This window comes from Cherax quadricarinatus, chromosome 26 (assembly GCF_038502225.1).
Source record: "Cherax quadricarinatus isolate ZL_2023a chromosome 26, ASM3850222v1, whole genome shotgun sequence".
In the NCBI taxonomy this organism is placed as follows: Eukaryota; Metazoa; Arthropoda; class Malacostraca; order Decapoda; family Parastacidae; genus Cherax; species Cherax quadricarinatus.
The window spans coordinates 18,136,986-18,163,369 of NC_091317.1; the positions used below are offsets into that span (position 1 = coordinate 18,136,986).

Here is a 26,384-nt window from a genome sequence, read left to right on the forward strand (position 1 = left end):
ATTGAAGAATGTATGTTTCCACTCCTAAAGTAAAATCTACTTTTTAGTGAAATGTCTTGTCCAGAGAAAGTACTGTATATTGCTATAATTCTCACTTATGTTTTTAACATTATTAAAAATTTGTTTGTTTATCAGGTTCTTAAAGCATAAGGTGAATAGCATCGAGGCAAGCATGCCTGAAGCACAAGCCAAGGATGAATTACGAACAGCTATCGATGATTACTTACAAGAGAACATAAACCTGGCCAGCAGCACCATAGCTTCACATGCTGCATCCCTCATCGATGACGGAGATGTTATTCTTACTTTTGGATAGTATGTAAAAACTCTTATTTCACTCATTTGAAGGAGGGAACTTTAGTATAGACACACTCAAAATAATATATCTGAACCTTGTTTTTATTTTCTTATTGTAGCACAGATTGTGGCATTAGCAAGTTTCTAGTAATAAATATTGTAGTAGGTAGAATAAATTTATAACTAGGTGTCATTTGCTTTATGTAGTAGGTGCCTTCCAAACCCTTAGCTCAGTCAGCCCATAAACACTTAATTTAGCATAATAAGAATCTTCAGTGTTTTGCCAACTAACTGCATGTAGGAAATATATATCACATATAGAATTACCTATTGAAGTGAGACTATAAAAGTGAATTTAATTCTTATAACCAGTGTAACTAATTTAGGTTGCACCTTTAATTGAAAGGAAAATCTTATAAATAATTTAAAAAATTCCTTTAATTTTGTTTATGCTATCAGTTCTGCTGTGTTGATTGAGGTGGTTGAAGCTGTTTGTAAAGGAGGTAGTAACATAAGTGTTGTGGTGGTGGATTCTCCACACCCTTCTTCCGGTGTGTCTATGGTCAAGAAACTCTCCTCCATGAGTGTCACTACTTACTACCGCCTCATTACAGACGTCACACATATTATGCACAAGGTAAGTGTTATTTCAAGAAAAGGCTATAATATTACTTTCATAATGTTACCAGGGATATTGAGAAACCATGTGAAATTTAAGTCTGGCTTTAAAAGTAATATAGATGTCTGTTTGAACATAGAAGATGTAACTGTTTTGAGGCATATTGTAGAGGAACTTCATACAGAATTAAAGGATGTTTCTTAAGTTGAGAAAACTTTGCAAACTTCCTGATTTAACTTCATCTTTTTATTCACTCAGAATCACTGAGAAGTGCTTTTGTATTTAGTATTAAGAAATGTTTTTAATTGCAGGTCACCAAAGTTGTGGTAGAGGCCGAGGCAGTGATGATGAATGGGGCGATTCAAGGAATATGTGGCACTGCTGGCTTAGCCCTGGCTGCAGCTACTCATGACACACCTTTTATTGTGCTCTGTCACACCTACAAGTTCTGTAACAATGACCTCACTGACTCTCTGGTTATTAATGAATTAGGTGAGAGCAGAAGCATATCTCTTCTCTATTGGTTGTCTCCTGAATATATTATCACTAGTGTAACTATCAAAACCAGGAAGCTAGAGCAGTGACTTGCATTATGCTTGGGCCCAGTTCAAATTCCTCCATTTCTTTCAAGAAAAATGCTGTTGTATATTGAGTTTTCTAACTGAATGTGTTTAGTCTCCTTGAAAATATTTGCTACATCCCAATATTTCCATATACAGTATGTGTAAAGCCATTTACAGATATACTCTTGATAGGCTTTCCTTACATCTTTAATTCTGGTCCTTATTTTGGGTCTTCCACCTTAGACTGGTCCCTTTTTTTTTCACTCATCAACTTTTGTGTCCAGGTCTCTGCAGTCACTATTTTGGTTGTGGCTGCAGATGTTCACGCATCACCACCTTCTACCCAACACCTTCATAGCTAGGTGGTCTGTGAAGAAGCATAAAAATATCTTCACAGTGCTCAACAAGGAATGGTTCCAAGTGTACTAACAGCCAAGAAATTGGAGAAATTCTGGCATATGCAAGTAACCATTAAGGGCTTTATATTATTATTATTATTATTATTATTATTATTATTATTATTATTAATTTTAATTAATATTACAGCATATTGACACCAAAGTGATAAACTTGAATGGGTCATTCAGCATTAATGGGCTTTGTAGCAGTTACTGTACCTTATTAATGCATACCCTTCTCATACTTGCTTGTCCCAGGTTAATAATGACTGTCTTAGTAGGGGACACTGGAGTAAAAGGATAGGGATTCTCTGATGGCTATCTACATGCCTTATAACCTTTGTCATAGGAATTTTTGCTCCCTTCAGCCCAGTCTTAGACTGGGGTTCCTAACAACTATTATGAAACAAAGGAAAGTAAAGTGTTTACTGAATGTAAGTAACTTTACCCTAATCAATGAATACAAGCTGATTGATTCAGCAGGATCAGCACTGAGCCTCCCATTTTTATCTTTATCTTCCCAACAAAGAATTAGTTTCCCACCAGTGAGTCAACTATTTAAGTAGACCTAACTTTCAGGTGAAAGATAACATAAAATATGCAGATTATCATTCATCACATGGAAATAGCACCTAGTCTTCTCAGCCTGGTTTCTCTTGGTATAGGAAGTCCTAGTATGTACAGGACAACCCTCTACCGCTTAACCCCTTGACTGTCGCAACCCCAAATCCTGAGGTGTCTCCTGGTGTCACAAAATTTCCGAAAAAAATTATTTTTTTTGAAATGATAGAGAATCTTTTCCCAATTGTAATGACACCAAAAGAACGAAATTTGATGGAAAACTGATGGAATTACGCTCTCGCAAAGTTAGCGACCTCAGCGATATTTGCGAATCAGCGATTTCGCCCACTTTGAGCCCAATTTTCGTCTAATTCAATTGCTCCAGGCGACCAAACTCATAGCTATTTCTTTAGAACTCCATTTTTTCTATCGATTAAGTACAAGAAACTCCCCATTTACTGATTTCAGCTACCCAATAACGTGGTCAGAAATTTGCAATTTGGCCAATTTTACAAAAATTAAAAAATATGACAATTTCAAAATAGGGTCCAGAATGAACAATGCAGATATTCCTGGCTCTAAAATAACATTTTCTTTGTTCATCAGTCATGTCTCCAGGCCCCTCTGATATTACTCTTGCTTTCTATTTTGAATTTTTATTCAAACAAAAAATAGACTACTGCAATATTGTAATAATTTTATAAATAATGTCAACTCATTCATGACTGTATATTAGAATGGCTACTTGGACATTTATTGGAAAATGACATCATTTGTTTACTTTTGAACATCTGCAAAAATCAAACATTTCTCTTACTTTGAGTGCCATTTCAAGGTTCTTTTCATAGTAAAACCAATCAAAATCACCTCTTTTTCTATAATATGTTTTCCATTCTATCAAATGAGACCAAGAAAATGAGAATACAACCATAAATACTATATGAAAATAGACCATAAAGTCGGCATTTTAAATAAAAAAAAACGATTGGAGCTTTTTTTTTCTCATGCACTGCGTACTGCAGGATTTTTTTATATTGTGCACTCTGACCACACAGACCCATTCTCTCACATGTGGGCCTACCAGCTTTCTCCTGCTTGATTTGAAGCCACTAGAATTTATGAGTATACATGTATATATGTCAAACACGGTGGCTCGTAAGACGTATATATACGACCGAAACAATCAAAGGGTTAAGGCTTCCCTTTCTCTTTCATGCAGGCTGCTTTAGAGTGTGAACTGATTGTGTCTGGTTAGGGAGCCCAGATTCTTTCTGTATCCTCTTTTGAAGAGTACTGCAGGTAAATCTTTTTCAGCAGTGGATGATGAACCTTAAGTGTCAAGCTCTAGTAATAATGGTGGCCAGATTTCTCAATCAAAATTCAGTATGTACCTTGAAGGTTAAAGTCTTTGCCCATTTAACTGTCAAAACTACCATATTAAGCACCTGGAAGTTGGTAATTTGGCCATTGCTACACTATATTCAACAAATTCCAAAACAAATACTGTAAAGTAAAAGGACACAAGTGCAACTAATGTGACATTTTATTGTGGCAACGTTTCGCCCTCCATGAGCTTTGTCAAGCTGTTACAAACAGTACATGGACACAGAAGGTATATACAGTGGTCCCTCGATAATCGTCGGGCTCAATAGTTGTCCTTTTCGGAAATCGTCGCGTTATTTTTGTCCAAACATTGGCTCTCAAATGGTCGGTTGACTCGCTAATCGTCATTCGTCCTGGACACATACATACGGCTCTGAGCCGCCTCGGCCTCTCTTCCCAGCCAGTGTGCCATTGTTTACCAGTGAGCGACGGTCCCCTCACTTGTTCATATGAAATACAGTGGACCCCTGCCTTACGATATTAATCCGTTCCTGAGAGCTCATCGTAAGCCGAAATTATCGTAAGGTGAATTAATTTTCCCCATAAGAAATAATGGAAATCAAATTAATCTGTGCAAGACACCACAAAGTATGAAAAAAAAAATTTACCACATGAAATATTAATTTTAATACAAGACAGTGATGGAGTGCCACCCTGCTTTGGTGGGAATCGGCCAGTGTGTTAATAATAATAAACACACAAACTGAAGAAGACATGCACAATTACTACTCTACTAAGAATAGAATACATGACACTTACCTTTATTGAAGATCTGGTGATGATTGATGGGATGGGAGGAGGGGAGAGTGTGGAAGTTGTTATTGTTTAGAAAGGGGAATCCCCTTCCATTAGGACTTGAGGTAGCAAGTCCTTTTCTGGGGTTACTTCCCTTCTTTTAATGCCACTAGGACCAGCTTGAGAGTCACTGGACCTCTGTTGCACAACAAATCTGTTCCTTTAAGACTTTCCTAAAATGGGCCATAACATTGTCATTGTACAGGTTGCCAACACGGCTTGCAGTAGCTGTGTCAGGGTGATTTTCATCCATAAAGATTTGCAGTTCAACCCACTTTGCACACATTTCCTTAATCTCTTTTTTCAATTCCATGCTAATTCTCGCCCTTTTTACCACAGGGATGGCACTAGAAGCTTTCTTGGGGGCCATGGTGACTTACTTTGCAGTTACAAGCACTAAAAACACTGGAATAATGTGAAATATACCGAATGTATGTGTAGATGCAACAGCACTGGCTGGCTTATAAACATTGGCGCTGAGGCCACACGTGGGACGTGTCCCAAACGAATCACGTAAGGAGAGTTTTTTAGCATGAGGTGAGGCAAAATTTTTGCGTTAAAATGTATCGTATGGCGGATTTAACGTAATGCAATGCCATCGTAAGGCGGGGGTCCACTGTATTTCATAATATTCCATTCATTTTAGTGCTTGCAAGTGCTAAATAAGCTACCATGGCTCCAAAGAAAGCTCCTAGTGCCAAGCCTTTGGTAAAAAATGTGAGAAATATGATTGAATTTAAGAAAAACATCATTGAACAATATGAAAGTGGCATACGTGTGGCCGAACTGGCTAGGATGTATAACAAACCCCATACAACCATATCTTCCATTGTGGCAAAGAAAAAGGAAATCAAAGAAGCTGTTGTTGCTTGGAGAAAATTGGGGATTTTGAAGGGTTTGTGGCTAACCCTGATGAGCCTATGTCAGTTGTGAAATCTATTGTGGCATTGGGGAGTTCCATGGGGTTGGATGTGAGTTTGGAGGATGTGGAAGAGTTGGTGGAGGACCACAATGAAGAGCTAACCACTGAGGAGCTGCAAGAGCTTCAGCAGGAACAGCAACAGATCGCAGCTCAGAATTTTGCTGCAAAGGAGGAGGAATAGAGATGGAAGAAGGTGCCTTCTTCAGAAATTAAGGAGATTTTTGAAATGTGGGGTAGGATGGAAAAATTTATGGAGAAACATCACCCTGAGAAGGATGTTGCAAGCTATATTGGCAACTTGTACAGTGACAGAGTCTTGGCCCATTTTAGGGAAGTTTTAAAGAGACGCCAGAAACAGAGCTCTCTGGACACTTTTTTTTGCGAGACAGGACTCCAGTGACTCTCAAACTGGTCCTAGTGGCATTAAGAAACAGAGAAGAGAAGTATGTAACCCCAGAAAAGGACTTGGTACCTGAGGTGTTGATGGAAGGGGATTCCCCTTTCAAATTGTAACTAATCCAATCTCTCTCCTCCTCCAGTCTTCCATACACTAAGAAGAATTGCCAATAAAGGTAAGTGTTATGCTGTTAATGTTTCATCCATCATGTCACATTGTATTGTTTATGTACTACATCTATATTTCATGTAAAAATTTTTTTTGCTTTAATACTTCTGGGCGTCAGGAATGGATTAATTGTATTTACACTACAGGTCTCCCTCAATATTCACGTTTTCAGCTTTCGCGGGCTTCACACATTCGCGAATTCCCAACCGCCAAATTCCCAGCCACCAAATTCCCAGCCGCCAAATCATATTCAAGTTTCCCGCCACCTGCGAGTCCCTACTACCCTCCCTCCGACCCCCGCAACTGGCAGCCAGCCCTCCCACCACTCAGTGTGGTGAGTGTTTTGTTTGTTCATTATTTGCTATTAAACTACAGTATAAATAATGTAAACACATTCATGACTGCATATTGGAATGGCTATTTGGACAGGTATTAGACGGTGACATCATGTGTTTACTCTTGAACACAGCAAAGAATCAAACATTTCTGCTACTGCTAATAATAACAATAATAATAATAATAATAATAATAATAATAATACGATATAATTGAAGAAGGAAATTGTACAAAAATACGAGGGAGTGGTTGACACATCGTCAGTGTGGCTTTGTTTATGCTGGAGTGAGCATTAGTCTCCCTGCTCTTCCAAACATTTCACAATAATTCGTTGTGTTTGGTGCTTGTAGAATGAGTGCGACTGGAGTGGTTGAGGCAGTAGTAGAGGCAGTGATAGAGGCAGTGGTAGAGGCAGTGATAGAGGCAGTGATAGAGGCAGTGGTAGAGGCAGTGGTAGAGGCAGTGATAGAGGCAGTGATAGAGGCAGTGGTAGAGGCAATGATAGAGGCAGTGGTAGAGGCAGTGATAGAGGCAGTGGTAGAGGCAGTGGTAGAGGCAGTGATATTTACTAACATATATGTTATAAATAATAATAGTACATTATGAATAACATTTATTATTATTATTATAAATGTTATTAATATTAACACATACTATTATTATTTATAACATACGTATATGTTAGTAAATACCACTGCCTCACCCACTGCCTCTATCACTGCCTCTATCACTGCCTCTATCACTGCCTCTACCACTGCCTCAACCGCTGAATTATTGTGAAATGTTTGGAAGAGCAGGGAGATTAATGTTCACTCCAGCATAAACAAAGCCACACTGAAGATGTGTCAACCACTCCCTCGTATTTTTGTACAATTTCCTCCTTCAATTATATCGTATTATTATTATTATTATTATTATTATTATTATTATTATTATTATTATTATTATTATTATTATTATTACTATTGTTATTATTAGCAGTAGCAGAAATGTTTGATTCTTTGCTGTGTTCAAGAGTAAACACATGATGTCACCGTCCAATACCTGTTCAAATAGCCATTCCAATATGCAGTCATGAATGTGTTTACATTATTTATACTGTAGTTTAATAGCAAATAATGAACAAACAAAACACTCACCACACTGCGTGGTGGGAGGGATGGCTGCCAGTTGCGGGGGTCGGAGGGAAGGTAGTAGGGACTCGCAGTGGTGGAGGAAGTGGTGGAGGCAGGGGTGGAGTCTGTGGTATTTAATAACATACGTTATTAAAGCATAACATGTATATATTTAGTACAATTTACGACGTTTTCATGTATTTTATGATTGTTCATGGTTCAACAAGTTAAGCAGTATTGTATTATATTTCCCTACAATATATTGGGGCACCAAACATTCACGGTTTTCAACATTCGCGAGGCTCTTGATCCCCTAACCCTCACGAATGTTGAGGGACACCTGTATTTCTTATGGGGAAAATTGATTCGAAAATCGTCTATTTCAATAATTGTCGCACTTCCAGGAACGGATTAACAACGATAAACGAGGGACCACTGTATAGGCTTAGAGTGAGGTGCAATACTAGTGGTAGTAGTAGTGATATAAATAGTAGTAGTAATATAAGTAGTAGTAGTAATACTTATATCACTACAACTACTATTACCACTAGTATTGCACCTCACCCTGAGCCTATATATACCCTCTGTGTCCATGTACTGTTTGTAACAGTTTGACACAGCTCCTGGAGACCGAAACGTTGCCACAATAAAATGTTACATTAGTTGCACTTGTGTCCTTTTACTTTACATATTATTGGTAATTCTACCAAAATATACACAAAACAAATACTGTAAGTCTTCAACCCACTAAAGTAGCCTTCCCTATGTTTATTTATCATGTCCCCAGGCCTCTCCAGTATAACATGTCCTTCATTTGAATCTATCATCACACAAAAAAGTTAACGTTTTTTATACCTATTTCTCGGCTAATAAACCATAACCAAGAACGCTTGTTCAAATTTTAGGCTATCCCAATAATTGAATGGAACCTGTTAAAAAAAATCCATAAAATGCATAAAATCAATCATTTCTGCAAATTTGGCCACTTTCAATCTGAAACTGACCAACATCTTATCTGTTAAACAGTATGTCTTCCATTTGTCTAGTAGCAATAAGAATTAGCCACAAAAACCATGAAAACCACTCTAGAAAATGCCCCAAAGTTGCTATTTTAACTCAGTTGCAGAGTCAGAAGTTTGCTAGGTTAGGTAAGACAAGGTTCATCAGGAAACAGGACAAGTGTTTCTTGATGTGGGTCTTAGTCATATGATGACCTGTCATTGGAGCTTTTGGTCATCTGACCGAGGCCTTCTTCTGGCTTACCGGTCCACCCCTTTAAAAATTTTGGTCATAGTTATAACCATATTTCTGTAGAAGTTAGCTGCTCTCATTATGCACTGCATGGGGAAGAATTTTTTTTTTTATACTACACACCCACTGCACAGACCCATTGTATTGTATGTGGATCTGTGTGAGTGACACTGATCCCCCAGACTCAGCCACAGAGGTTATGATTCCTGGAACCATCAAGAGATACGTATATAGAATAGGTAATTAATGAACCAACACTGATGTAACCATCTGCCTTATAGTGACCTCTTGAACCACATGCAGTGGTACCTTGACTTATGAGTTTAATTTGTTCCGTGACTGAGCTTGTAACTCAATTTGCTTGTATATCATGCCGATTTTCCTCATTAAAATTAAATGAAATGCCATTAATCCATTCCAGCCCCCTAAAAAACAGTGCGTTTCAATAAAAACCTGTCCAAGGAGGTTTGTTTCATCCTCCCTTTCAGAATGTTTTGGAAATGAGTTAGGCAAGTGTCATGAAAAAGCGCCGATACACGACCAGTTGCAACTTTTTCTGGGTGTTTCATTTCAATAAACTCTGAAAGTCTCTCCCTAATTCTTAACATTTCCTCTATCTCGCTTGTAGAGATAACCTCCTCCACATCTGACTCCTCCGCGGTACCAGTTTCCTGTAAAACCTCTATGCTGCTGTGTCTGTAGTTCCTTTAACTCCTCCGCCATCAGTTCCTCAGAGTGCTCCTCGATGACATACGAGCAGCGGCTTGATCTTGCAGTCGCACTGTGCACCACTCGCATTGGCACACAGTGCGAGCGTTAACCTATCCTTCATGGGTTTGTGGCATAGCATCATGGTTAGAAAAAAAGATATTTGGGAAAAAAACTGCACAAAACGCAAGCACAACACGAGAGATGCTTCCACGGCAAGGTAACCACATGCACTGAATGAGTGAGACGCAGGATCCTGGGTGGATGTTGTGGCATTTGCTGTGCCAACTAGTGGCAGCGTATCTGAAGCTCTCTCGTAACTCTGATTTTGGCTCACAACTCAAAGCAAAAAATCGACCAAGCGACAGCTTGTAACTTGGAAAACCTGTAGGTTGGGGCACTTGTAAGTCAAGGTACCACTGTATATTGGTTTATCTTTGAGAAGTGGTTAGGTCAGTGAGCCATATAGACAAGCAGTTTTTTTATATGTGTAACTTAAATCACTAAACCAATGTGGATCATTCAGGAGTAGTGGAAACTTCAGCCTCCATCTTCCAGTTGCTCTCCTGTGTAAATATTCAAGCAAATTCACCTTTTCCATTTATTTGTCCATTCTTTCAGCATCCTACACATTTTCTGTGTTAATATGAACATCCTGAAAAGTCGATTACTAAATGCTCAAGTCCTCTATGGGCTGCTGCTCCTGCCCTTATCTCAGGTAATAATGTTATGATGTTTTGTTTCTTCCCTCAGGAGATGCAGACAGTATTGTTTCATGCCCATCAAGAGAATACTTTGGTCTTCTTGATAACTGGCGAGAAACCCAGAACTTAAATGTTGTTAGCCTTGTCTATGATGTGACACCAGCCTGCTTGGTAACAGCTCTTGTTACAGAGCAGAGTGTTTTGCCAACATCTGCTGTACCTGTGATCATCCGTCGCAATTATGCTGATATTCTCGGCCAGGACTAATTGATACTTTTTTTGTAATTTTGGTGTGTGACATTCTACATTTATAATTTATTTTCAAATTCTTATTTACTATACATATTAATGGGTAGGTTCCCTTTTAACATTGCTTTCTTGAAACTTAATAGAAATAAAGAAGTAAAGGATAACAGTTTTATATACCTCTGTAACTGTATATTACATTGACAATTTTAAGAGCAAATTAATATTTTAATATTATAATGCACCTTATAGTTTTCTTTATAAAAATTAATTACATCCATGTTTTAACTGCACCATATACAGGTCTCCCTCAACATTCGCGTTTTCAACTTTCGCGGGCTTCACACATTCACAAATTCCCAACTGCCAAATTCCCAGCCGCCAAATCATATTTAAGTTTCCCGCCACCTGCGAGTCCCTACTACCCTCCCTCCGACCCCGCAACTGGCAGCCAGCCCTCCCACCACTCAGTGTGGCGAGTGCTTTGTTTGTTCATTATCTGCTATTAAACTATAGTATAAATAATGTAAACCCATTCATGACTGCATATTGGAATGGCTATTTGGACAGGTATTGGACGGTGACATCATGTGTTTACTCTTGAACACAGCAAAGAATCAAACATTTCTGCTACTGCTAATAATAACAATAGTAGTAGTAATAATAATAATAATAATAATAATAATAATAAATGTGATAGAATTGAAGAAGGAAATTGTACAAAAATGCGAGGGAGTGGTTGACACATTGTCAGTATGGCTTTGTTTATGCTGGAGTGAGCATTGGTCTCCGTGCTCTTCCAAACATTTCACAATAATTCATTGTGTTTGGTGCTTATAGATTGAGTGCGACTGGAGTGGTAGAGGCAGTGGTTGAGGAAGCAGTTGAGGCAGTGGGCGAGGCAGTGGGTGAGGCAGTGAGTGAGACAGCGGGTGAGGCAGTGGTTGAGGCAGTGGGTGAGGCAGTGGGTGAGGCAGTGGGTGAGGCAGTGGGTGAGACAGCAGTTGAGGCAGTGGTTGAGGCAGTGGGTGAGGCAGTGGTTGAGGACGCGGTTGAGGCAGTGGGTGAGGCAGCAGTTGAGGCAGTAGGTGAGACAGCAGTTGAGGCAGTGGGTGAGACAGCGGATGAGGCAGTGGTTGAGGCAGTGGGTGAGGCAGTGGGTGAGACAGCGGATGAGGCAGTGGTTGAGGCAGTGGTATTTAATAACATACATGTTAATAATAATAATAATAATAATAATAAATATTAATAATATGTATTATTATTATTTATAACATGTTATTAAATACCACTGCCTCAACTGCTGCCTCCACCATTGCCTCAACCGCTGCCTCAACCCCTGCCTAAACCACTGCCTCTACCAGCGCCTCAACCGCTGCCTCAACCCCTGCCTCAACTGCTGCCTCACCCACTGCCTCACCCACTGCCTCACCCACTGCCTCACCCACTGCCTCACCCACTGCCTCAACCGCTTCCTCAACCGCTTCCTCAACCACTGCCTCTACCACTCCAGTCGCACTCAATCTACAAGCACCAAACACAGTGAATTATTGTGAAATGTTTGGAAGAGCACGGAGACTAATGCTCACTCCAGCATAAACAAAGCCACACTGACGATGTGTCAACCACTCCCTCGTATTTTTGTACAATTTCCTTCTTCAATTCTATCGCATTTATTATTATTATTATTATTACTATTGTTATTATTAGCAGTAGCAGAAATGTTTGATTCTTTGCTGTGCTCTCAAGAGTAAACACATGATGTCACCATCCAATACCTGTCCAAATAGCCATTCCAATATGCAGTCATGAATGTGTTTACATTATTTATACTGTAGTTTAATAGCAAATAATGAACAAACAAAACACTCACCACACTGAGTGGTGGGAGGGCTGGCTGCCAGTTGCGGGGTCGGAGGGAGGGTAGTAGGGACTCGCAGTGGTTGAGGAAGTGGTGGAGGCATTGGTGGAGGCAGTGGTATTTAATAACATACATGTTATTAAACCATAACATGTATGTATTTAGTACAATTTATGACATTTTCATGTATTTTATGATTGTTCATGGTTCAACAAGTTAAGGAAGCAGTATTGTATTATATTTCCCTACAATATTTTGGGGCACCAAACATTCACGATTTTTCAACATTTGCGAGGCTCTTGATCCCCTAACCCTCGCGAATGTTGAGGGAGACCTGTAGTTTTTCTTATAAAAATTATTTACATCCATGTTCTAACTAAGTAAAGTTGTGGGAAAGCTGAAGTCTAGAGTTATTAATTTCAAATTAATTTTGTGTCTGAGATTTTTTTCACAGAATCTCAGTCACGCTTATGTAAGAAGTAAATTGTCACTGAAATAATTTGTATAAATAGGTAGGTTGCTCCAGTCACAGTGAGAGCAAAGTTCATGGTAAGGGCAAAGTTCAAGTACTTGGCAATGCAGAACTTCCTGAGTCAACACGTCAGGATATCTACAAAGGTGGTGGGGTGAGAGGTGACCACAGTAAATTGTAAGCCTACACCAAGCATTTTTCTGAATGGAATTGGACATAAAAAAATTAGTCTGTAAAACACCCTTAGAAAGAAATAATCTGTGTATTGATGTTCAGCAGCCTCAGAACCCAGGTTACTAAGTTACTGAGGAGGAGAGTACAAAAGCATGGAAAGGTTGCTAGTAGAAATACAGTAGAACCCAAAGCTTGGGTAACTCCCACAGGAAATAACGAACAGCATTTTTTAAGAATGCTGCAAAGTGACTGTTACAAGTCATTAATACAAAATGCAGACACCGTGCACATTACAAAATAATAGTATTTTAAACAAAACTATTCAACATAGTGATAATACTGTATTTAATAAACAGTAATATATTTAGAACTGCAGCGAATTACAATGAATAGCACTGTTTAGTCAGTGTAATTGTTGAATAATTCAGCTGTCAAATTTAGACTGATAATGTGATTACTTAGATCTTAGACAGAATTGCTATCACCACACATTCACATAACATTGCAGTATGATACATAATTGCTTCATGCATTAATACAAATAAATTATAAATGCTAGTCACACACACAATATAAAAATATTGCATAAAAGTATCGAAATTAATACGTACTTGCTGAGTAAGCAGACAGGTGCCCTTGGTAACCAGATCAGTAGTCGACTGCTCAGCTATACTGATTTACCTTTACTCGAAGAGAAATGTATATGAAACATGAGAACCCATTGTTCAATCACAGTGCTAGGTGATTAAATTTTGCTACTTTGTAAGAATCCGGAAAAAGTGCAGTGTAACTTGTCAGAGAGGAGAGAAAGAGGCACAAAAGACAGGAATGACAACAGCCTTAGAATTAATTGGGTAATGGAAACAGATTGGAAATGACATAGTTCCACATCCAATTCAGAGGGAATGCAATGATGAAAGAGAAAGGGATGAGATATATTCTTAGAAACTTAATAATATGTGAAGAACTTAACAAAAGATTTCAGAATATCTTTACAACAAAACAGAATCAATTATATGTATTGAAACAACATGTAAGTTATGGGATTTAGAATACTAGATCTAACAAAAGTAATTGAAAGGACACAAGTGGATACACTTAAGGCATCTTTATTATAATGGAGATGTTGTGTCCTTCCTACGTACAGTGGAACCTCAAAAATCGAACGTATCACATATCGAACGTTTCGAAAATAGGACCATTTTTTCAGACAAACTGTGTCCCTATTATCGAACGCGCCCCTATTTTCGGACCGCTGGGTACGGGACCTGTCTGCCGGCCCGCTCTGTCCGCGTCCCCGCGCAGGCACCATGAGCAGTCTAGCTTTGTTTATGCTTGAGTGAACACTAAGCTGCGCTCTCATTCACGCATTTTACGATTATTTTATTGTGTTTAGTGCTTGGGGGACTGTGAAATAAGCTGCCATGGGCCCAAAGAAACTTGCTAGTGGTACCCCTGTGGCAAAGAAAGTGAGAAACACCATAGATGTGAAGAAGGAAATAATACAGAAGTATGAGAGTGGTGTGAGACTTGTTGAGCTTGCCAGGATGTATGGGAAAAACAAGTCGATCATTGGTTCTATCCTGTCAAAGAAAGAACAAATCAAGGAAGCTGATGTTGCGAAAGGTGTTAATATGCTAACCAAAAAAAGACCACAAATAGTTGAAGAGGTTGAGAAGTTGTTGCTGGTGTGGATCAAGGATAAAGAGATTGCAGGTGATAATGTTTCAGAGACAATTATTTGCGAAAAGGCAAGGAAGTTGCATGCCGATCTGGTACAGAAAACTCCTGGAACCAGTGCTGATAGTGAATTTAAGGCCAGCAGAGGCTGGTTTGACAGATTTAAGAAGCGTAGTGGCATACACAATGTTGTAAGACATGGTGAGGGCTTTACCTGAGGTCCTCATGGAGGGGGATTCTCCTTCCAAACACTAACCCCAACTCCCTCTCTCCTCCCTATATCTTCCAGATGCCATCACCAATCTTCAATAAAGGTACGTAAAAATGTTATTTTATATGTATTACTATACATAATTAAAAACTATAGTATTTGTTGTATGTAAAACTGTAATTAATCTCTATAAAATGTATATTTTGTGTGAATATTTTTGGGTTTCTGGAACAGATTAATTGTATTTCCATTATTTCTTAGGGAAAATATTGCTTCGAATTTCAGACTTTTCGAATTTAGAACTAGCTCCTGGAACAGATTAAGTTTGATTTTTGAGGTTCCACTGTAGTAGGCTGGTAGACAGCAACTGCCCAGGGAGGTACTACTGTCCTGCCAAGTGAGTGTAAAATGGAACCCTGTAATTATTTTACATGATGGTCGGGGTGCTGGTGTCTTTTCTGTCTCATAAACATGCAAGATTTCATGTACATCTTGCTACTTCTACTTAAACTTAGGTCACACTGCACATTCATGTACAAGCATATACAGTGGACTCTCAGCTAACGATAGCATCACCTTACGTTAAATCCAGCATACGATACATTTTAACGCAAAAATTTTTCCTCGGCTAATGCTAAAAAACTCACCCTACGCGATTTGTTCGAGACACGTCCACGTGTGGCCCGAGCGCGCCTCAGTTGTCCCGTGGGTGCCAGTGTTTACAAGCCAGCCAGTACGGTTGCATCCACACATACAATCAGAACATTTCATATTATCACAGCATTTTTAGTGATTGTACCTGCAAAATAAGTCGCCATGGACCCCAAGAAAGCTTCTAGTGCCAACCCTGCAGGAAAAAGGGTGAGAATTACTATGGATATGAATAAAGAGATTAAGGAAATGTGTGCAGAGTGGCTTGAGGTGCAAACCTTTATGGATGAAAATCACCCTCACACAGCTATTGCAAGCCGTGCTGGTGACTATTACAATGACAATGTTGTGAACCACTTTAGACAAATCATAAAGGAACGGGAGGTACAGGCCTCTATGGACAGATATGTTGTGCGACAGAGGTCCAGTGACTCTCAAGCTGGTCCTAGTGGCGTTAAAAGAAGAAGGGAAGTAACCCCGGAAAAGGACTTGATACCTCAAGTCCTAATGGAAGGGGATTCCCCTTCTGAACATTAACAACTTCCACACTATCCCCTCCTCCCATCCCATCAATCATCACCAGATCTTCAATAATGGTAAGTGTCAGTTTGTGTGTATTAAAATTAATATTTCATGTGGTAATTTTTTTTTTTTCATACTTTGGGGTGTCTTGCACGGATTAATTTGATTTCCATTATTTCTTATGGGGAAAATTAATTCAGCTAATGATAATTTCAGCATACGATGAGCTTTCAGGAACGGATTAATATCGTTAGCTGAGGGTCCAATATATATGCACACCCCTCTGGGTTTCCTTTTGTTTTCTTACTAGTTCTTGTTCTGGTTTATTTCCTCTTATCTCCATGGGGGATTGGAACAGAATTTTTCCTCCGTAAGCCATGCGTGTCGTAAGAGGCGGCTAAAATGCCACAGGAGCAAGGGGCTAGTAACCCCTTCTCCTGTATACATTACTAAAGTTAAAAAGAGAAACTTCTGTTTTTCTTTTTGGGCCACCCTGCTTCGGTGGGATTTGGCCGGTTTGTTGAAAGAAGAAAAGTGTCCTTTCATCTATATTGTTAGTATCACTATACGTACCTTCAAAAAAAATTTAAAATGACAGAACACCAACTTTGGAGCAGAAATGCTGAACAAGTTGCTTATATAGATTATCAACAAGCAGGCAGGCTCTTAAATTTGAAACAAGTGTCCCTAAGTAATATCCCACATAAGTTGATACAGATGAGAGACCAGTGCAGTAGCTGAATACAACACAGTATAAAGAGAAGGGACAACAGGCTTCATATTTTTAGATTATAGTGAATTTGATACAGTACCAGACATTATTTCTTTAAATACATCACACAGACTATTCCTGTCATTTGTACTATACAGACTATTCCTCTGACATAATACCACTGACAGTATCATACTGAATTTGTGATTGAGATAAACTAAAAATACAGAATAACATGATTAACCTGCTTTTCAAAATGCACACACACAAGATAACATCAAGGGTGTATCTCAAACCAGCAAGTGTATGCTAGGCCTTTGCAAACTTCAACAAGGAATTTTAAAAATCACTGTCCACATGAATAAGTTCAATGCTACAGCATTAAACCCATGCCCCAAGCACATAATGAATCTCGAGTATTCAGTGCCATACAAACCCAACAAGACCAAGGCGAATTTTCTATATTTTTGCTCAATAAATATAATTGTGGAATAAGCAACACTGGAAAATTGATTTATGAGGATGCAACCTTACAACAGTCATCCACCAAACAGATGTACTACTTTATGAAGAATGGCAACAAGTGCAAGATAACATAACAGTAGAGCACTGCAGTAGTCCCATGCTAGGCTAGTCCAACCCACATCCACTCATATTCCCATCCAACTCAGGCTTCAACTGGATTGGTCAGCAGTGCACTCGCCTCACATACCAAGTGTCCGTGGTTCACTCTCCAACATGGGCAAGATAAGATTTTGTTCGGATTTTTAACCCTGGAGTGTTTGCCACCCAGGTTAACCCAAGAAATTCATCATCTCAACAGGAGAATTATAGTGTTATCACCCAGTGGTGTAAGTGGCAGATATTCTGCAGAAATGGTGTGAGCAATTGTAATGTAGACAACAGTGTTGTGTGTGCACATGAGTGCTTACACTTGCATCAAAAAGCTCACCTCATTCTTCTGATAATTACATCAATACCTTCAACAACCAGTGAACATAAGTTCACTTACTATAACACTGTATTTATATTAATATAACACTCTACATTATCAGTATCTCTTGCATTAGTTTTTTTTTACCATCTAAAAGGTACTTTGCTTGTTCGCATCGCTATTGGGCCGTGCGGACGTGCTGCGCAGTAGCTCCTGATTGAGTTGGCATTTGCGCAGTGTTGACGTGTACTTGGCTCTGTGAAGACCTGTTTGCGCGCTCTCTAGAATTGAAGCAAGATGCCCTCCATCGAGCAACTTTACCAACAGCTTAAGGAAGAATTGAGGTTGGCGAATTTGGAAATTAGGCGATTGACCGAGGAAAACAGGAAGATTCGTAGTCCTCCTGTTTTGAGTCCTCAGGTCAAGAAGGGAAACTGGTCAGTGGCTGGACAGCAGGGAAAGAAGTTGACGATTAAGAAGACGAATGGAAAGGTAGAAACGATGAAGAAGAAAGAGACTGCCGTGGAAACTGTTGTGGAAACATCCAATACATTCTCAGTGCTACCCGACGAATGTGAGTTGACTACTGGGAACGACACGACGAAAGACATTAAGGAAGGTAAGAATATTGTTGTTGTTGGGGATAGCCAAGTTAGGTATATGGATAGGGCGTTCTGCTTGAAGGACAGGAGTAGGAGACAGAGAGTTTGCTTTCCTGGGGCTGGGATGGAGGATATTGTTAGCCGTCTGGATGACATCATGAGAGGTAATGGGAGCAATCCTATTATCTGTCTCAGTGCTGGAGGCAACGATGTTGGCAGACGTAGGAGTGAGGACCTGATTAGCAGGTATAGGTCAGCAATAGAAATAATTAGAAGTAAGGGTGGGAACCCTCTCATATGTGGTATTTTGCCAAGGAGGGGAGTTGGAAGTGAGTGGTTGTCCAGGGCAATTGGTGTCAATTGCTGGCTGAACAAATACTGTAAGGAAAATGCGGTAACATTCATTGACAACTGGGACCTCTTCTATGGCAGAAATGACATGTATGCTAGGGATGGGGTTCACTTATCTAGGTGTGGGGTGGAAGCACTGGCAACTGCAGTGGAGGGAGCAGTTAGGACTTTAAACTAGGAATAGTTAGTGGTATGGGTTTTGGCAGGAAAACAGTGAAGTCCCAGTGTAGTAATATTACGAGTTCTAGGGAAACTAGTAATAATAAGAACGAGATAGATATTGAAAAGCCAGGGACCTTGGGTGATAAGGACAGTAATAGGTTTAGTAGGAAAATAGAAATGAGCAGGAAGGGTAAAGAGAAAGGAGAGTCTTTCAATGTTTATTATGCTAATTGCCGTAGTGCTAGGAATAAGATGGACGAGTTGAGATTAGTTGCTAGTGTAGGTAACATTGATGTATTTGCCTTAACTGAGACGTGGTTTAATTCAAAAAGTCGGGACATGCCTGCGGAATGTCATATTCAGGGTTTTAAATTGTTCCAAGAAGATAGAAGTATTGGGAGGGGGGGTGGGGTGGCATTGTATGTCCGAGATCGCTTGAACTGTTGCATAAAAACGGGTATTAAGTCTGAAGTAACACATACAGAGTCTGTTTGGATAGAATTTTCAGAGGGGCATGAAAAACTGATTTTAGGAGTGATATACCGTCCCCCTAACTTAGATAGGGACCAAGGGAAACTACTATGGGAGGAAATTGTTAAGGCCACAAGGCACGATAATGTAGTAATTCTAGGAGACTTTAACTTTAGTCATGTTGATTGGAATTTCTTGACTGGGAATTTAGAATCGTACGACTTCTTAGAAGTATTTCAGGATTGTTTTTTGAAGCAGTTTGTGACAGAACCTACAAGGGGAAATAACCTGCTTGACTTAGTTATGGCAAACAATGAATCCCTTGTTAATAATTTAGAAATTTCAGAGGAACTGGGTGCTAGCGACCACAAATCAATTACATTTAGCATTGAATGGAAGTACGATAGTAGCGATAACTCAGTAACAGTCCCAGATTTTCGCTTAGCAGATTACGATGGGCTTAGAGAACACTTATCATCTGTTGACTGGGGTAACGAAGAGAGCTATCAATATGACAGTTTTCTGAACACTATACATGCTGCTCAAAGAGCGTTTATCCCATATAAAGAAATTAGATCAAATAGAAATGACCCAAAATGGATGAATAATAGGCTCAAATATCTACTAGGGCATAAGAAAGGAATTTATAGGCGTATCAAAAGAGGTGAGGGTCATCTTATGAATCAGTATATTGACATTAAGAGGGACATTAAAAAGGGGATAAGAAAAGCTAAAAGGGACTATGAAATTAAAGTTGCTAGGGATTCTAAAACTAACCCAAAAAGTTTTTTCCAGGTCTATAGAACAAAAGTTAGAGATAAGATAGGTCCCCTTAAAAATAACTATGGGCACCTTACTGACAATGAGAATGAAATGTGCTTGATTTTAAATAATTATTTTCTCTCAGTTTTTACACAGGAAGACACTAACAATATTCCAGTAATTAATTTTTACAGTGGGCTAGAAGAAGATAAATTATGTAACATCACAGTCACTAGTGAGATGGTTGTGAGGCAGATAGACAGACTGAAGCAAAATAAGTCGCCGGGTCCTGATGAGGTTTTTTCAAGGGTTCTTAAGGAATGCAAAATGGAACTCTGTGAACCATTAACTAATATTTTTAATTTATCTCTTCAAACAGGTGTAGTGTCTGATATGTGGAAGATGGCTAATGTAATTCCTATTTTTAAAACAGGGGACAAGTCGTTACCGTCAAATTACCGCCCAATAAGCCTGACCTCAATTGTAGGCAAATTACTAGAGTCAATTATAGCTGAGATTATAAGAAGCCATCTCGATAAGCATAGCTTGATTAATGATACTCAGCATGGATTCACAAGAGGCCGGTCTTGTCTAACTAATTTATTAACTTTCTTCAGTAAAGCTTTTGAGGCTGTTGACCACAATAAAGAATTTGATATTATTTACTTAGATTTTAGTAAGGCTTTTGATAGAGTTCCGCACCATAGACTGTTAAAGAAAGTGGCAGCTCATGGCATTGGGGGAAAAGTGCTCTCGTGGATCGAGTCATGGCTCACTGACAGGAAGCAGAGAGTGTCCATAAATGGGGTTAAATCCGAGTGGGGATCTGTAACAAGTGGCGTTCCACAGGGATCAGTCTTGGGCCCGTTGTTATTTATAATATATATCAATGATCTTGATGAGGGAATTACTAGTGATATGAGCAAATTCGCCGATGACACAAAGATAGGTAGGATAATTGATTCAAACGTAGATGTTAGGGAACTTCAGGAGGATTTAAACAAACTCTATTCTTGGTCAGAAAAGTGGCAGATGCAGTTCAATGTAGATAAATGCAAGGTTCTGAAGCTTGGGAGTGCCCATAACCCTAGTACTTATAAATTAAATGATGTAGAACTTAGCCATACAGATTACGAAAAGGACTTGGGGGTTATGGTGAGCAGCAACCTTAAACCAAGACAGCAATGCCTAAGCGTACGTAATAAGGCAAATAGATTACTGGGATTTATATCAAGAAGTGTAAGCAACAGAAGTCCAGAGGTCATACTGCAGCTTTATACATCATTAGTAAGGCCTCACCTTGATTATGCAGCTCAGTTCTGGTCTCCGTATTACAAAATGGACATAAATTCGTTAGAAAACATTCAGCGTAGGATGACTAAATTAATACATAGCATCAGAAATCTTCCTTATGAAGAAAGATTGAAGACTCTTAAGTTACATTCACTTGTTAGACGAAGAATGAGAGGAGACCTGATCGAAGTGTATAAGTGGAAGATAGGTATTAATAAAGGGGATATTAATAAGGTCTTGAGGATGTCTCTCCAAGAGAGAACGCGCAGTAATGGATTTAAATTAGATAAGTTTAGATTTAGAAAGGACATCGGAAAGTATTGGTTTGGAAATAGGGTAGTTGATGAGTGGAACAGTCTACCTAGTTGGGTTATTGAGGCTGGGACTTTGGGTAGTTTCAAATCTAGGTTGGATAAGTACATGAGTGGGATGGGTTGGATTTGAGTGGGACTTTCACATCAGAGCTTATTTCTTGGGTGGCATTGAAAATTGGGTAGGGCAAATGTTTTGTTAGTGGGATGAATTGTAAAGGACCTGCCTAGTATGGGCCAGCAGGCCTCCTGCAGTGTTCCTCCTTTCTTATGTTCTTATGTTCTTATACTGCTACCAGAACTGAGAGGCTAAAGCTGTGAGGAAAGACTTCAAAAATTTGATCTCACACTTCGTGAATCATGCTGGAGTAATGTTAATTAAGAGCATGATACTGACACAAAAAGTATTCAGACAATAGACAAGGCTAGATTATTTGATTTGGGAGAGCAATGGATGATAGGAAATATTATTGCACCATAAGGGTTATAAAGAAACAATGAGGGTAGAAGTGATAGAGTAAAGGTTGGTTCCAGTCATGGATTTTAAATTAATTGTGACAGCTACATCATGTCACAAGTGTAGGAGCATGTTCATTATTTTATACATGTACTGTGCCTGTTGGAGTTTGAGGGGACCTGACTAAAGTGAATACAAGTTCTTATTTTGAATTGATATGTGAACCCCTATTTGAACTCAGCTTCTACTGTATTGTTGTCCAGGAAAAAAAAAAAAAAAAAAAAAAGCTTAACATTTATATTATTTGAATGTTGAGTTTCAATTTGTTTCTCTGCAGGCATGTTCTTAGGGTTCTTTTAGTTAATAATCTTCATAGTCTCATCTTCAGAAAAACTTATTTCTCCAAAGATGCGTGTGGAATTGCATGAAAGTGCTCAGGTGTTTCTGTTCTGTTCATTTCTTCATTTTTGTATTTTTTCATATTTGTAGACTAGCATTTAATCCTTTCAAGGTTTCCGACTAACTGGTACGGCTTAAGCACTAGGGCTATTGATGTACTAGTACGCCTAAATTCTAGCGCCTTCAAATCTAGTGAGAGAAAGCTGGTAGGTCTACATATGAAAGAATGGGTTTATGTGGTCAGTGTGCACAGTATAAAAAAAATCCTGCAGCACACAGTGCATAATGAGAAAAAAAAGACTCTGGCCATGTTTTTGGTTTAAAACAGTGACTTTGCAGTATATTTTCATATGGTATTTATGGTTGTATTTTAGTTTTCCTGGTCTCATTTTATAGAATGGAAGACATATTACAGAAATTGAGATGATTTTGATTGGTTTTGTAATGAAAAGTACCTTGAAATTGAGCTCAAAGTAGCAGAAATGTTCAATTTTTACCAAAGTTCAAAAGTAAACAAATCATGCCATGTGCCCAATACATGTCAACTGGTGAGTCTAATATTCTTTCACAAGTGTGCTGATATTATTTATACCATTTTTACACCATTTCTACACTAATGGAGTAGTCTGCATAACAGTGAGAATAAAAATTCAAAGTGGAAAGCAAAAGAGATGTAAGAGGAGCCTGGGGACATGACTAATGAACAGAAAAAGTGTCATTTTAGTGCCAGGAATGTCTGTCTTGTTTATTCTGGACCCTATTTGGAAATTGGCATCTTCTGAAATTTGTGTGAAATTGGCAAAATTGCCAATTTCTGACCACTTTATTGGATAGTTGAAATTGATAAATGAGTGGTTTCTTGTACTCATTCGATATAAAAAATGGAGTTCTAGCAAAATAGATATGATTTTTGTCAACTAGTACACTGGAATTGGCCGAAAATAGGGCTCAAATTGGGCGAAATCGCCAATGCATGAACATCGTCGAGACCACTAACTTTGCAAGAGCATAATTCCGTAAGTTTTCCATCAAATTTCATACTTTTGGTGTCATTATGATCGGGAAAAGATTATTTATCATTTCACAAGAAAAAAAAAAATTCAAAAAATTTCCGACCCTGAGAATGAGTTTAGGAGAGGGCCTGGGGACCCTGAAAGGTTTAATAGTGATTACTTCCCACATGTAACATTATATCAACATTACACTCAGGAAGCTACACAAATCATAAAAATGTAAAATGCTTGCACTTAAAATTTTTTTTTTTTTCCAGCAAACTGGTTGTATCCCACTGAGGCAGGGTGACCTAAAAAGAAAAATGAAAGTTTCTCTTTAGCAATTTACAGAGGAGAAGGGGTTACTAGCCCCTTGCTTCTGGCATTGCTCTTACCAAGAAAAAAAAAGACATGATATATAATATCACAAGCTAATTCCCAGTTAGTTAAGTAATAACATCCAGTGGTTTATATATTTATTGAAATGTGACTTTTTGAGCTTTATTAGAAGTGAATTTCTCAACAAGTTTACAAGATTATAATCCAAATCAGCCAGTTTTATATTCAGTTGGAATCATTCTTAATCCAGCTAAGCACTTATAACAGTAATAGTAATAATAATGATAATAATAATAATAATAATAATTATTATTATTATTATTATTATTATTATTATTATTATTATTATTATTAATACAAAGCACTAAATTTTTATGGGTTATGCACCACAAGGGGTAGTGTAGGCTTGATCTTTGCTCACCATTCTCAAGCCAGACATGTTTCATAACTGTACTTGCCTAGGTGATTACTCTTATGACAGGAAAGCAAATAGATAATTTTTTATTTTTTTTTTCCAGTTTACCTCCCAGCCCAGATGGTACACTGTCTCTGGTTTACTTTTCCTGGCTACCAATTTTATTACTTTGCACTTGCTGAGGTTGAACTCAAGTAGCCACTTCTATTGTACATACAGGACACTAAGCTGTGTAAATTGCCAATTTTACTAAACAAATTGTTTATAAAATGTCTCTTTCATTTGAATACTTTGTGGAGTTTTAATGACTACTAAAATTTATGACTATAATTATACAGAATATTCCAAGAAATTAATAAAAACAATGCTGTAGCAGTAGCAAGAATTCATAGTTTTCTATGATTACGTAGTTCATGTTATGTGCAAAGGATGCTGGTCCATCCAGAGTCTCTCGTTACAGTGTCTCCATCAGTTGTAGTAATACTTGTTTAGTATACATATCTAATTATGTGTATGGCAATGCAGTATGTATTTGTAATTAATACATTGGTATTGTCTAATATTACAATATTCACGACAGAGTGCTACAGCCTGTGTATCACATAATGTAAGGTACTCTCACTTGTTATACAATACTGCCATCATTGCTTTGTAAGGTGTTTTACATGGAATGTAGTAATGTTTGTAAATGTAACACATCTGTCCTAAATATGAATATTCATTATACTGTTTTGTATTTTTAATTAACATCAGCATATTCATTTATTAATTTTTTTGAAAATACAGAATACATTTTCAGCACAGGCACTACTACCCTTCTTGCCTCCAGGATTTAAGTCTGGCTAACGAGTGTCCATGAATCCCTTGCTCACACTCAAACAGCACATCCATTAAAAAACACTCAATCTTCATTCACTTGTTTCTAATAAAAAACAAATGCTTACTGGATTGAATACTCGAGACTTTTTTACCTTCTCTTTCCAACTTTTCTTGGGATGATCTGCTATCCTCTGTATATACATTACTTTACATTACATACATGTAATGCAGATGTTACAAATGTATGGAGTAGGTGGTAGGTTACTTAAAGTAGTAAAAGGCTTTTCGGTGGATAAGTGCAAGTTAGGGTATGTAGGAGATGGAGATTATTTTCCATTAAAATTTGGCCTTAAACAGGGATGTGTAATGTCACCACAGTTGTTTAACATATTTATAGATGGGGGTTGTAAGAGAAGTAAATGCTAGAGTGTTAGGGAGAGGTGTGAGATGGATAGTGAACCTGGTATGGAGTGGGAGTTGTCACAGTTGTTTTTTTTGGAAGGAGAATGGGGTAAGGGTCACCCTAAGAAAAGTTGGGTGGAGGGAGGGGGTAAAAGAGGTTTTGTGTGCAAGAGGCTTAAACATTCAGCAGGCATTTGCGTGAGCATGTTTAATAGGCGTGGAAGCAAATTGGTTTTGGGACTTGAGCTGTTGGAATGTGAGGAAGGTAACATTTTGTGAAGGGATTCAGGGACTTGAGTCCTGGAGGTGGGAAGTACAGTGCCTGCACTCGGAAGGAGGGATGGGGATATTTGCAGTTTGATGGTGAAAGTGTTTCTTTGGTCGATCACCCTAACTTGATGGGAGATGGCCAATGCGTTAAAAGAAAATACATACACACATGTGCGCACACACAAAAAGGCTCTTGAAGCTGGGAGAGAGTGAATCTAGTAGTGAAAAGTAAAGAGGTGGGGCAGAAGGTGTTATTCAACCCCTACAACTACATATAGGCGAGCGCACATAGACACACATGCATCTGTATACATACGTGTGTGTGTGTGTGTGTGTAAAGGTAGAAAGTTGATAGCGAACATAGATAAGAGTAAGGTGATGAGGGTATCAAATGATACAGATAAAGAAAAATTGGATATCACATTGGAGGGAGGGAGTATGGAAGAAGTGAATGTGTTCAGATATTTGGGAGTTGACTTGTCAGCAGATGGGTTCATGAAGGATGTTTGTGATGAAACAGGCCTGTTTTGGAAGAAAATGCCAAACAGGACCTACATTACTCAGGAGGAAAAGGCACTCCCAGGACACAAGCCTATGAAAGACAGGGTAACTCTCATGTTTTGTAGTAATGCTAATGGTGATTGCAAAGTGAAGCTTTT

The 26,384-nt window shown here is 38.5% G+C and overlaps 1 protein-coding gene across 7 annotated transcripts in view; it reads left to right on the forward strand.

Moving 5' to 3' along the window:
* eIF2Bdelta (eukaryotic translation initiation factor 2B subunit delta) overlaps window positions 1–24,964 on the forward strand; it is a 75,370-nt gene extending 50,406 nt beyond the window's left edge. For 4 of the 7 annotated variants that reach the window (XM_053780508.2, XM_070088833.1, XM_070088831.1 and 1 more), the window contains 4 exons: window positions 136–315; window positions 757–934; window positions 1,228–1,408; window positions 10,267–10,630. In XM_053780508.2, coding sequence (XP_053636483.2) covers window positions 136–315; window positions 757–934; window positions 1,228–1,408; window positions 10,267–10,484 — 757 coding nt within the window. In that variant the 3' untranslated portion in view covers window positions 10,485–10,630. Of the gene's footprint in view, window positions 1–135; window positions 316–756; window positions 935–1,227; window positions 1,409–1,763; window positions 1,944–10,266; window positions 10,631–24,337 lie in introns of those variants that run through there. The other 3 variants (XR_011392440.1, XR_011392439.1, XM_070088832.1) reach the window with 3 other exon arrangements.
* Window positions 24,965–26,384: the final 1,420 nt, after the last annotated feature.